The sequence below is a fragment of the Corvus moneduloides genome, chromosome 4 (assembly GCF_009650955.1).
Source record: "Corvus moneduloides isolate bCorMon1 chromosome 4, bCorMon1.pri, whole genome shotgun sequence".
Classification (NCBI taxonomy): domain Eukaryota; kingdom Metazoa; phylum Chordata; class Aves; order Passeriformes; family Corvidae; genus Corvus; species Corvus moneduloides.
In genome coordinates this window covers 51,850,251-51,864,016 of record NC_045479.1, presented here as the reverse complement: position 1 = coordinate 51,864,016, position 13,766 = coordinate 51,850,251, and the positions used below count along the sequence as shown (strand labels likewise).

General features: G+C 41.2%; 1 protein-coding gene across 5 annotated transcripts in view; it reads right to left on the bottom strand.

The window, feature by feature from the left end:
* Positions 1-10,703, bottom strand: part of CPED1 (cadherin like and PC-esterase domain containing 1) — a 142,516-nt gene extending 131,813 nt beyond the window's left edge. For 2 of the 5 annotated variants that reach the window (XM_032106814.1, XM_032106817.1), the window contains exons 1-2: positions 10,552-10,701; positions 9,602-10,076 (exon numbers count right to left, since the gene is read on the bottom strand). In XM_032106814.1, coding sequence (XP_031962705.1) covers positions 9,602-9,853 — 252 coding nt within the window. In that variant the 5' untranslated portion in view covers positions 9,854-10,076; positions 10,552-10,701. Of the gene's footprint in view, positions 1-9,601; positions 10,077-10,551 lie in introns of those variants that run through there. The other 3 variants (XM_032106818.1, XM_032106815.1, XM_032106819.1) reach the window with 3 other exon arrangements.
* Between the last annotated feature and the right edge of the window lie 3,063 nt (positions 10,704-13,766).

The window sequence follows — 13,766 nt, the reverse complement described above, 5'->3', positions numbered from 1 at the left end:
GTTTGATAGTGTTCCTGACGTCCCAGAATTTTTAAAACACATTAATCAGGTGGCAAGCACAGTGTTAGAGCCTCCGATGGCCCTTGCCCACCACAGCAACATCACTCTTGTCCCCCTTCTGCCTTTGCCCCTCCTTTCTCTACTCTTATCTTCTGTATTTCCTGTTCTCTTTCAGTGCCAGCAGCTGCTGGCAGCCCTTCCTCTTCATTTCCCTCCCTCCCTCCCTGTTCCTAAATCCAGCCCTTGTCCCAGCCCCCCTCTTCTGCTCTCTCCCTTCTCTTCCAGGCATTCCAGCCAGATACTTCCTACTTTCCATTTCACTTGCATCGTGGAAAAAACCCAGAAAATAGAGACACCTCTTGCTTTATTTTGCAAGAAAATTCCATTTCCCATCCCTCGTGTGCTGCAGGGGCCAGCGCTGTGGGGTGAACTGAGGACACATGAGGAGTACAGAGGGGCTGCAGACCAGGGCACATCCCTGATCCTGTTCCACTTCTGCAGGAGATTACGGCTTCTCCCACTCCTGTCCCTCCCAGCGCGGCCTAGGGCGAGGGTCCTGCCTTGGATGTGGGGTCACTTTGTGTGCCCCCCTCTTCACTAACAATTACCACACTTCTGTTATGCCAGGAAAACACACCTTTCTTCGTGGAAGCAAAGCCTCCTGCAGTGCCACCTCTGAAGTATTTTGCTTCAATCATTAAGAGGTCCTGCCTCAGGCACCCATCAATGACTCCATTCCCCTACGGTCAATACTCCAAGGTCAGCATCCCAGGGCTCCCCCACTCGCACATCTGCTGCAACAGGGACGAGGCAAAGGGACGGGGACCAACCAGCCCCGGGGCGGCCCCAGGGGCTCAGCCCGCCCGCCGGCAGCGGGATCTGCCAGGGAAGATCCCGCCGCAACCCGTCAGCCTTGATGCAGAAGGCATCTTCCTCAGGTCCCTGGGGAAGGGCTGAAATGTTTACAGCGCTCTGGTTTGGCAGTGACGAATGTTCAACAGAACATCGATAGCGGCATAAAAAAAAAAAAAAAAGAAAAAAGAAAAAAAAAAAAAAGAGGAAGTTCAGGCAGTGGCAGTGGCCTGGGTCATTTCCACAAAACACAAAGGAAATGGCCCCGAGCGGCTCCACGGGGCCCACGCAAGGACCGGCTCCCAGCGGGCGCCGTCCCCGGCATGGGTCATCAGAGGGCTTGCGGCAGCCCTCACAGACAGCACAGCACCAGCTTCTGCGGAGGGCTCTTCTTGGGACGCTCACTGCTCACTCCAGAGACACACAAAAGCCCCTGAGTCCCAAGCCTGCTGCCGCAGCGCCGAGAGGGACCGAGCAGGGCCACACACACTCGGCCGTGCCGCGGCCCTCGCCCCCGCCCGGCAGCCGGGTACCGGCACTTCCATCCACCAGCTTCCCGAAGAGCAACGGCGTCTCTGGGACACAGAGGCAATTCAAGGGCCTAAATTTAACAGCTTGACATGATGTCTAATCTGGTACTATTAAATAATATTAAGTATCTCCACACCTTTTAGGGTACTTGCTTGAGATCCATGCATAGTGATGCCAAATTTATTTTCTCTGCCCTGTCCTTTAATAGCTATTTGCAGGCCAGGTTACAAGATGCAACGTGTCCTCTCTGTTTGCCAAGTCAGTGCAGTGTAGGGTGGGTTGTCAGCTACACAGAATTTAAAAAAAATCTGGCCAACTGCATGCTTGTAGCAAGTGATTCCATACTTTTTTCCAAAGCTCTATACAAAATGCCTTGCATCACTGGACATGCTGATCTAGTTACTACTGGATGTTTTTCAGAATTTCCAATATTATAGCAATAGCAGTCATGTTTATATATTTAAAGAGTCTGCTGGTTTTCATAAAATGTTTCTCAATCATAAAAATGAGGTCTGGGCAGAGAGTTGGTACAAGAGAAGCAGCGTCCAATAGATGAAAATAAGCTGTTCACATATTTCCACGTTTTATGGTTCTGATTTTTTTGGCATCCCTGTGATTTTAATGTACAACAGACTCAGACACAAAAAAAATGGATCCATAACATTTTGAAAATTTGAGAATAATTGGTAAGTGGTCAAGTGTTCCCATGTCCCAACCATTTTTTGTAGCTCTTTCTCAGTTTGAAGGCTCAGACTATTTGTTAGCAGGCTCAGTTTATTACAGATTCAGTGTATCTTATGTGAAAGGGATTGGTAAAGAACATCTGCAGCCCATGTCATACCTAGAAAATTGTGTGTTTGTCTCCACAGAAATTAATGAGGCTTTACAGCAAGACTGAGATTTCCCATATGATTTTGGATGAGACCTATGTCAGCTTTGACATGATATACCTGCTCTTACAGCTTACAAAACACTGCACTTAGCTGAGTCACTGACCTCATTTTAGTGCAATTGGCTGTTACACAGATGATCCACAGCCTGAACAACTGGTCCAAACAAACCAGAATGGGCTGTAAAGTAAATAAAAATGCATAAAAAAGGATTTTGTAATTTTGTTTTCAGTTTACAAAATAACATGAAAAACACAAAAGAAAACAAATTGAGTTCCATTAAAATTAAAGATTCTTTAAAAAATATTGTATCAAATGTATATTCCTTTGATGTTTTAGCAAACAAGATAAAAGGCCCAGTTTATATAATATGAAAGCTGAAGAATTATGTAATCATCCTTGTGCAACTGAAAATAGACACCCATTATCAGAGTTGCAAGTCTTAGTTCTGTCTGTCTGCAACTTCCACATAGCTGTGAAGTTCTCTGTTAAAAAGAAAATGTTTTCACGTTTCCCTTGAAACCAGTATATCCAATTCTAGGTCATGAATGTGTAAGTATATAATTGATTCTACTAGTCTCTAATCTTTCCTCCCTTGCACAGAATTTCTGGGTTGTTCCAAAAACCTAGAATTTGGTCAGTAACTGAATCTTATGATGTATAATTACTGCTTTTGTAAGAAAATAGTGAAGATATTTCAAGTTGAAGAGAGCAAAACAGTTCCTCGGAAGTTCTTTCAGATTCCAAGATTACATAATTCCATAAATATTGATGCATTGTCTATGCCTGGAAAAGATGCAAATATACAGTTTGAACTGTTGCCATAGAATTTCACTGACCATCACTTCAACTGCAGGAACAAAATTCTTCATCCTAACATAATGGCCCAACTCATGTCAGCCTAAGCTTCTCTCAGGAAAGAACTCAAAAACTGTGAATCATCTTTTCAGCTACGCATTTCTGGTGTCATTAGTCCCTGTGTTGATTACAAGCAGCCACTTTTCACACTGAGCTAGCCAAGACTGTCAGAGACTTGGTGCAGTAGCTTCAAATAACTTGACTGCAGCTTACTTTAACCCCACTGCTTCCTGTAGGTACTGAGCAGCTGCAAAAGAGGTGTATGAGCCACAATGTAAACCAAAAGGCCTTTGCATGAAAGTGGAGTGCAACAAAAATACCACAAAATAGAACCAGCCTTATAAAAACAAGGCCGGCACTATTAGCAATATTCACAGGCAGTGAACAGCCTGAATTCCCATTTACCTAGCAAAGGAATTCAGCATCTATCTTTGCTACTACATACCACCTAGCAAAACAACATTACAAAAAAATACGTGAATGGGACTCCTAGAAAATACTGCACTATTATTAAACAGCATCAATCAGAAGAGTGATAATAAAAACTTAGCATGTGGTTCTAATGCCCCAAGCCATTCATTTATGGGACTATGCAGATGTTTATTAGCTCCAAATGTGACTTCTAAATTCCTTTTTGTGTTTGCATAAAACTTCATAGAAATAGTAAGTTGTTCATGCTACCATTATATTTAAAGTGTGCATAGCTCCTGTATCAAGAAGTAAGAGAGAAGTTAATTTCCTGTTTCACTTTCTGGAGGATATTTAAATGTGTTAGCTTTATGTTCTGTTGGATTTCCTAATCAGAAAGGACTGGGTTGTAGAATGAAACGGCTGAAATGTAATTCTGCTTTGAATTGTTTGTTGGATAAATACAGAACAAGCAATTAGATTATTGGCATTACTTTGATGGCTGTCTTCTGATGACTATAAATCCAAGAGCAAAACTGGAATTATTTGCACAGTCTTCACCAACACTGTGAGCAGGAAGCACAGAGCTATTTTATCAAAATGCTTTTTGTTTTATGCCTGCATGTAGTACGTGGTGTCAACTGCCCTGTCTTGAGAACAGACAATGAGCCAATCCCACCATCTTATCAAAACACCACATTTTGAAGGAAGTTCCAGTGAAGTATATGAGTAAGATTCTGCCTCCATTTGCTCTTCATGTGTCCCTCTCAAAGTCCCCTTCCTGCAAAGTCTCCACCCTGCCCCTCTTTCCTGACTGCTACCACAATAGCCTTGCCCTTTATCACCAGAATATCTCTAGCTATCTGCTCAGTAAAAATAGTTGTTTCCTCAGTGCTGTTTGCATTTTACACTTACATGTCCTGCTTTCATAGGGTGCAATGTGAATGTGGTATGATTCCAAGGAAACCAGTCACTGATACCATACCCTATGTTGATTGCTTTCTAGTAACAGCAGGTTTCATACCAGCAAAGTTCTTTATCCTTTTGTGAAAAGTTCTCATCCCCCTACTTATTCTATAAAATAAATACAGTTTTTAAGTTACATATACTTAAAAATGTATTAAACCTTATTATGCATAATGTAATCTTTTCTATCCAGAGCTCTCACCACGCTCCATCCTGCATAATAGCAAAAATCATCCCTTCTCATTCTATCATCAAGCTTCAATTCTCCTTTTTCACATATTTACATTTCAAAAGTTCTCATTAGCTTTGTCTTCTTTTCTTTCCATTTCCATTCTCATCTCCCTTTCTCTTCCCTTGCACATATTTGACCGTCCCTGCACACAATCTCTTCTGTACCTTCTGAGGTTACTATTACTTTGCAACTGTAGTTCCCTACTCTCTTCCCACATCTGCTTTCTTTCCTCATGCCTTCTTCCATAACAGACTCTGCTCCTATCTACTTTGTTCCCTGCTTATTCTGTCTGAAGCAGGCATATTCCATCAAAAAAAAAAAAATCAATAGAAAAGAAGTCTTTAGAGGATGAACTTCACTAGATTTGTTTTAAATGTCTGCATTAATTCACGATGAATTTTGCATTAGAGGTAGTAATTTCCATTGATTATGAAGTCCAGCTTTCTGCCTCTGACAGAGTGGAGCACTCAAGTAAAGAGAGGATAATTCCACTCTGGATGTCCAGAGTTCTAATGTTCTAGTAACATTTTCTCAGCTTTTCAGTAATTTGACTGCCAATTTTCAAATATAGATGCCTGGGCCAGTAACCTATGCAAGATGCTCAACTGTATCTTCCTCTAGATGTTGGTTAAGACTAAATTGTGATGTTTCTCTTTTTTTTTTCTTTCTTTTTTTCCTTTATTTTTCTATAAAAATAGTATATTTGAGATATGGCCACATTAAGCTGTCATTATCTTGGATCTTTCACACTGTCCACTCCTAGGAAATTATATCCTCTCCTGTTTCTTCAGAATGAAGCCATAAAAACCCTTTTATTCCCTTCCTGTTTGCTCACTTCAATATAATTCCTCTTTGAGATACATCTTTTAGACAAAGCATAAGTGGCAGGTTCAGGGCCTTAAAAGGAAGACAGCTTTTTTTCACCACACCTGTGGTATTTCATTATTTGGATGCCAGCCTAACCTACTCATCAAGTTCTCATATAATCAGCTGTGTATCTTCTTTGTTTTCTTGTTCTCAGCTGGCCCTAAATGGTGTGGGGATGTGAAGCAAGAGTCTTGTGTGTATCCATGAAATAATTAATCTCCTTCAAAACCCAATTTAAAATCTGAATTTCTTTTTTTTTAATACATTTGCAGTGGCTGGAGAGCTAGTATGCCAAAAAAGTGCCTATCACAGGAGTAAAAACTATGAAAGGTGATTAATAATTTCCTCCTCTTTTCTCTCCAGCTGTGGAAGAACTAAAGAGAGAATTTGCTTTCCAGGATGAAACAGAAAATCCCATTGCCAATATGGTGAACCAGGCTCACAATTTCAACCTGGATGTAAAGCCTAATGGCTTGGGGACTGGGTCTTTTAAGAAAAAAGGAAAAGTGGTTGTGGCTCTTCTCTTACTGGGAAAGCAACTGAACACCAGGTATCTGCCCTCCTAATAGCAATATGGTCCATATTCCTTCTACTCAGCAGAGGTTCACCATCTCCCTGGGCAAAATTACTCATGTGCAGAGACATCTAAATTGCCTCTGGCTGACTTAATTCTGAGAGTGGAAACACAGCTTAACCAGATAATTAGCTCTTCTCAAAACTGGCTGAGAAGCAGAGCTAAATTACTTAAGAGAAGTGTAACAGTATTACAGCTGGCTGGTACCAAAAGTATTTCTGGCACAATACCGTGCCAGGCAAACAACACAGAGGGCTTGTATGGTTTTGGGGTTTTTTGTTGATACCTATTCCAGTTTTGGTGCTACAGCACCAGCTCTTCTCCTTACTATATATATTCACAAGTATTTTATCATTTGGGAGGTAAGAGGGCCCTGCTAAACCTGCAGACAGCTTGCTGCTAGATGTGATATCACTCTCTAATGCCTTTAATGCTCAAAATTCAGAAATGAGCCTTCTATTTTTCATGCTTCAGATATTAACATTTAATTTTGTACTAGAAAATGTTGACCTCTATTCCTGTGAATTTAAAGCCACAGGATAAGATCCCCAGCAGCTTTTAAAACTCCTGTAACGTGTGATACCTGAGAGAGGAGTACTAGGAGCTCTGTCTGGTTTCCCAGGCTATGAATGAAATCTGAATTTTTGCAATTTAAAGAAGACAGCTTGCACTATGTACCCAACAGGAAGGGCTCCATCCCAGAGCATCCTGGATGTAGTTAAAGACACTTTTACAGACGTAATTGGCAATGTCCATCCCCATGCTTCTTCCACACTTGTCTGTAACTGTCCAAAATGTTGATATCAGAGATGCATTGGCAAAGCTGGACTTTTCCTCAGATCTCTTCCTTTGCTTCCAAAAAATGACTCATAAAAGATGCCAGGGTTTTTTTTTTTTTTTTTTTTGTTTAGTTTTATGGGGTTTTTTTGAGGCACTTAGTGCTATGCATACTCTGAAGTAAGAAATTATTGGGCTTTGAAAGGGGATTTTGCCCCTCTAATAACAATCAGAACCAAATTCTCACAACAGACTCAACATAATACTGGTTGTTTTTCTGAAGGAAGCAAGAACAAAACCTGCCCCTACCCAGAAGAGAATCTGCAGTGTGACATGCTATGGCTCAAAACCCATAAACACTATGCGTTACCTAAAGAATATTATCTCCAGCAGGGTCTTATTTTCCTTTAAATTTATTCATGAACTTTAATTTAATCAGACATGATGCAGTGTTTGCTTTAAGTCACTGTTTAACTGTATAATAGATTCTTTTTTAATGCATTTAAATTTTCTTGCTGGACTATTTGTAGAATAAGAATACATGTATGACTAGTTAATTACCAATGTGAATAACTGTATTTTAAAGTATTTTCCCAGATTCATAAATGAAGATTTTAACCGGAGCTTTAATGAAAAGTTGTTTCCAAACTAGCTACCGTCGTGGGCATGTGACTGTAAAATAAAACAGTGTAAAGTTTCAACTGTGACATCTGTCTTAGATGTTACTGAGTGCCCAATAAAATCAAGCCAGATAACAGTTCAGCTATCTGAATATCAGCAGTGGATGAAAACACACAGTTCAAGAACACACTTTCAAAGCAAAGTAGCAGATATTTTTGGTGTTGTTTGTCTTTTCTGTTCTCTGAGATTATTATTCAGCCCACACAACCAGCAGAGAAAGTTGGGAAACAGAGAGCAACTTAGAGTAACGTCCCAACATGTGCAAGACATTTTGTTCATCATGCTGTAGAGGAAAAATTCAAGACAAATAGAGAGCCAGTTATGGGTGGTCCTAAGAACTTGAAAAGGAATGTGTTAAGGTAGCACAGCCCTGGAAAATATACCTCTAAGGGTTAATATACCCACATCTGTACTACAGGTCCAGGTCCAGCATGTGCATGTGATAGTCACATCCAACCACATATGCTGGAGAGCAGTAAGTACAGCATGTTGTAAAAACAAAAGCTTTCTTCTCATTTCAAATGGCCAGCACACCAAGTTTGATGTCAATCTGCATTTTTTTCTCAGGCAATTTGGAAAAGAAGATATTACAGATATTTTCAGCCAAACAGCATACTAGCAAAACTCTGCCATTATTTCCCCAGTTCTTGCAGACATTAAGTAACCCAGGGTATGAAATGTTCTTTGTCATTACAATAGCAATGAGTAAAAAGGAATGCAGTGTACCTATAGACGTAAAACAATGCAACCCACATATGTCAGCTGTGCTTATCTCCCTTTAAGATGAAATTATTTATGTCATATTGCAGATCAAATCTGAATCTGGGTACCTAGTGTACTAAAAGTTCATTAAAATATAAAATTATGACAAATGCAGCATGTGCTATAAGAAAAAAAACGGTATTTTAAGAGTTAAGGTTAAAGAGTTCATGCCACAGTTATTCCACATATCTGTTTTTGATTGTTGCAGAAGATGCACTTTACAGCTGCTCTCCTAAAATCAATATTGCTGACCTTTTAGACTGTGAACTCTGTCTAATCAAAGAAGCAGCCTTTTTTTTTTTTTTTTTTTTAATATGAACTGCTTTATGTGGTTGCTGTCCATAATCTGTGAGGTCACAGATTTTTTACAGTTCTGCTACAGTTGTATATAAAATGTTAGCATAATGATAATTTGACAGTGTGGTATTTGCTGCACTGTTAGCAGCTCCTCTGTAGGACTGAAGGAAACTTGAAACATTTGTGCTAGTGCTGATCACAGACTCCAGAGTAAAAATAACTACCTCAGTCTGGAGACCATTTAACAAACTACATTGCCCAACAAAAATAACAGTGTCTCCATTTGTTAGGTTTTAATACCCATCCTAGGACCCCTATACAAAATAAACATGAAGTCAGGTAACCTATGGACAAAGCAAAATTTGTGAGACAGAGATTCCGAAGTATATAGTGTGATTTGAAAATATAAAAAATGTTTCTTTTATTTCTCAAATGCAGTTAAATTTAGCTTCTCAGCAGAATCGAAATAAATTTCAGAGCTGACAAGCAGATAACTTTAATACAGGGCAGCTGCAGTCCCTGGGCCAATTAACAGCCTCAGTCACTTCCATGAAACCCCACTGGCTCCTGATTTACGTGCCTGTACTGTAAAGCCTCTAAACCAATTCCCAAAGCCAAAATAAAGTATGGTCTGTGCAGCAAACTGAAATCTTGCTGGAGTCACAGAGCAATGCCACATTTCAGTTGAAGATTTCAGGATTCCTGTGTTAATAACAGCACACTGAGGAGCTGGTAATGGGAATGTGCTTGCGCATATGCCGCTGTCATTAGATCACCCATTTGTTTGTATACAGATCCCAGACTTCCAACCTTAGGCTAATTTTAGCTGGACTCAGATGATCCTGCCAGACTTGCTATCCCTCGCTTTGCTAATTATTGCTCAGCACTCTGCTTCAGCTGACTTACCTTTTTCACTGTCTCTGAATTGCTGCCAGGGAGGAAGCAGTGAACAGTGCTTGGGGAGATCTCCTTGTATCTTCCTTGCTGTGTTTTAGTCAGTTTGTTGGGTGCAATCCCATTAACGACTGCTGAAAGGATGCTGCTGGTCATGAGAGGAGTCAGGGTCTGGCAGAACAGACAGAGGGCCACCACTAAGGCCAGAAGGAAGGGACGAGGGCGACAAAGCCTGCGGCATCTGGGGATGTGCCCACAAAGCATGGCCTCTTTGCCAACCTCACTTTGCCCTTTGCCACATTGCAGATGCAGTCCAAGTAGCCACGTCTTGCCAGAGTAAAATAAGTCAAAGGCACGCTTTACCCAAAACTAGCATGCATTTTCCCATTTCTGCTGCTGGGTATTTTCCTGGTGCCAAGCAAGAAGTCACAAATTCCAGAGGAGCACAGGTTTGGGGAACACCTTCCCATGGAGGTACTGGAATGACCTGCAAAAAAACAGCAAGTGAGCAGCAGCAAACTGCAGCATGCCATGTGGCATCCTGCAAGGAGCTGTGGAGAGCTCTTCCACTCCATGCTCTCAGGAAAACAAACCTGCCAGCAGACAGGTGAGGAGCAGAAATCTTCACCCCCTTTGCAAAAGGAACTACTTACTCAGCCAGACAATAGTATTCAAGAAAGCAAGAGGTTAAAGCTTAACATGTCCTGTCCACAGCTGAAAAAAGTAAGAGAGTGTACCAACTTTGTGAACAGTCGTTTGCTGTTTTGTCTCTCTTGCATTCTCAATTCCCACTTTGTTTTTACAGTTTCCTTCATTCCAGTCCTTTTAAATTTCCTCCTTCCTGTTAAAATGCACAGCTTTCTCTCTAAAAGTGATAATTTATCTGAAAACTGACAGACTATGAAGATTTTCATTTGCATTTGTTTTGTCCAGATTGCAAGTTCAAAGTTAGGTTTACTTACTTGGTTCTTACCCTGTTTGAAGTTTTCCGTTCCCCTCTAATGGGCTGCTGATTAAAACCACTTGGAACAACCCTGGCTCATGATCCCAGCTCGTCTCACACACTCAGGAGGCAGGCACACGCACATACACACGACATCTGAAGCCAGTTGGACCACAGACTTCATATAAATAAGGGCTGGACTGCTGAGAGGGTGGAGCTAAACTGGCTCTGCTCGGAGCAGGCACAGGATTTGGAGACACAGCCTGAGGTCTGGATGGGGAGCGAGAGGTGTCCTTGCTCACACTGCATGCCTCGAAGCCACCATCACTGCAATTTTTAGAAAACTGCTGTTACAGAGATTAGCCTAATTGAAACAACATTAATATCTTTCAGAGAGAAGCACCTGCAATATTTTAATCCAGATTAACAAAAAATGTTGTAAAATAAGTAGATTTACTTGGACATAAGTGTCACTGACAAAGCAGTTGTCAGTAATTTTCCGTAGTAGATATAATAGCTCATACCAGAATATAAATAAAACTTCTTGCTGATGTCAAAGAGGGATAGAAAGGAGGGTGGACAAAAATACTCCAATGAAAGCACTTAGTATCTAAACCACGGAAGGTCTTAGTTACTACTTCCCCCTACTGACACAGGACAGGGACAAGACAGATGGGAACAGTTGACAAACTCTGTTATCTTTATAGACTAGAACTTCTAATATAATCAAGTTTTTTTAGCTAAAAATATCTGTTTATAAATCATCTATTTTATCTTCCATCCTTAGTTAGCTATTTTTGAAAAGACAGTTCTTCCTACACTGACTCATGTATAAGAAATGAATGTTGTTACAACAACTTTGAGCCAATCTACACAGTTTGGCAGCTGCAGCAGCACTACCAAATTAGAGGCCTATAAACAGCAAGGAAGGGTAGAGTATATATTTTTTGAACTGCTGGTTTTTATTCAGCTTTAATTTTTTTTTTTTTCCCAAACTAAACCTATCAGTTTGCAGACAAAGAAAAATGCCGTCAAAGTGATTGAATACCTCATGCAGGACCTCAGTGGTCACACACACTGCATTTTAGTTTTATGTCTAGGATTGTAGTTGCCTAAATTAGACTCCTGGGTTATCCTGAGCAAGAAAAGAGTACTCCAACTGCCTGTACCCTGCTGTGATAGATGCTTATCAACCACAGAGGAACTCCCATCTTTGCGCTCTGGAGACATGCTGCTTGTGCCCCCTCCTTCCCAGCATACCAGTTTACATCCTCAGGCCCTGCTCCAGCCAGCCTGTGCTGCAAAACCTCTAGCAAGCCAACAAATCTGGCTAGAGGATGTCAGAAAACCATGGGTACTCCCTGCAGCTGTCTGTGGGGTAGGTCTCTTCCATCCGATGAAGAGGGATACTCAGGGAGCTGGTACATTCAAAGGAGGATTGCAGAGACACTACCACCAGCCTGGGAGCCACAGTGATGCCAACAACAGAAGAGGAGACTTGCTTTACTGTTATAAGGTATTGTCCTGTGGATTTTGGCATGCCCTGATTTCTGGGCCCACAACCACCAGCTGTGTTGGTGGCATTTGCATGGTTATCAACTTCTCTCAGATTCCTAGTGAGGGTATTTTAGTCAGAGTTTTATGTGCTATTCCTAGAAGACTTGATTAAAACAATTTTATAAAGATCTGGCTTAATGGTTGCATCATAATGTGGAGCTCATACCTCCTTGGAGAATCCCATACTAGAACAAAGTAATCTCCTCTGTCCCCACCCCCTGCTCCCTCAGTTACCTTCAGCACAGCAAGTAATCATGCTCTCCCTCCAGCCCAACATCATGTTCTCCTTTCAGGCATTTAAGTGGGGTCTTTATCCTCACATTTTCCCCAGTGTCTCAGAGTCAGTTCATCCTTCCTGCAACCCCAAAACCATCCATGGGTCCCAAGACTTCAGGACAAGTGGGCAACAGATGAAGGGGGGTATCAGCAGAGGGCAGGCAGATCACTCTGCCTCCTGTGTAGTCCTGGGAATAAGCCTTCTGTCCATCTGCTTTCCCCAGATGTTCTGAGGAGTGAGCTGGATTTTTCTCTACAATTTGTGGCTTCTTTTCATGACTATAGGATGTAATGCCCATTTCTTAGGATGTAAATACTTTCTTCAATCACAGCTAGAGTGCAATGAACATGATTCCTGTTATCTTTTGAATCAGGATCCCACTACATTTCTGGGCTTACAGGTCTACTGACTTACCTGGTCACATTCTGACACTTCAGAAATTAAGTCAGGACTATTGCATATGGGGACTAATTCCTCTCTCATTAACTAGTCATTTAGGAAAAGGATATAGGTGGATAAAGTGTCAGGTATCCTGGGTCTCAAATTCACAAGAAAGATTCTTCAGTATATAATATTCAAATAACTATTGGTAGGATCAGAAACATCCAGCTAAGTATTTATATTCACAGGTATACGTGCGTATTTCAGAATTTCTAGCAGAAAGGTATAAATCTCCTCTTTCTGAAATACAAGTTTAGTATTGATTTCCTGTTTGAGATTCCCTGACCTGTTCCTTCAAGTGGCTGCTCCCATTGCATGAATTAAGGGCTCTCTACTCTGCTTACCTCTTCCTACTCCTCCCTCTCACTCAGGTATTCTTAACTGGCTGCTCCCTACAGCAGCCAGCTACTGTCCTGCTGAGCATGAGGCAAGGCCACGCAGGGATTGCGTCTGCCAAAAGTAGCAAGCCATGACTGTCAGGAGTGATCTTCAGTGCTTGCAGCCTGAATCCCAGTTCCATCTGCATCACCTGGAATAGACTAAAAGTGTTTACAGCTACCCTGACACAGAAAACGTGAGAGGAAAGTCACAAGACTTGCTCAAAATTGCCATGGACTGGGATTTGAAAGGACTTACCCAAGGTTCCGTGCAGGCATGTAATGTTCACTATTCATCAGCTCCCTGGGGTTTTAAGCAACTCAGCTCATACACACACAGCTTCCATTTTACATGAGTCTCCATGTTTGTTCAGTGGTGGAAGCTAGTGACCACTGAAAAATTATTTCCATGATCTAAACAGTAACTTGGAAACGTAATTGCCAGGAGCAAGGAGAAAATATTAGGACAGTTAACAGGAGTTTAGGATCAGCTGAATACATACATCTTATGCATGCTTAACTTCACTCAGAGATCTAACAAAAATCATAAATTAAGTCTAGGTATAAGTGCTTGTAAGATGA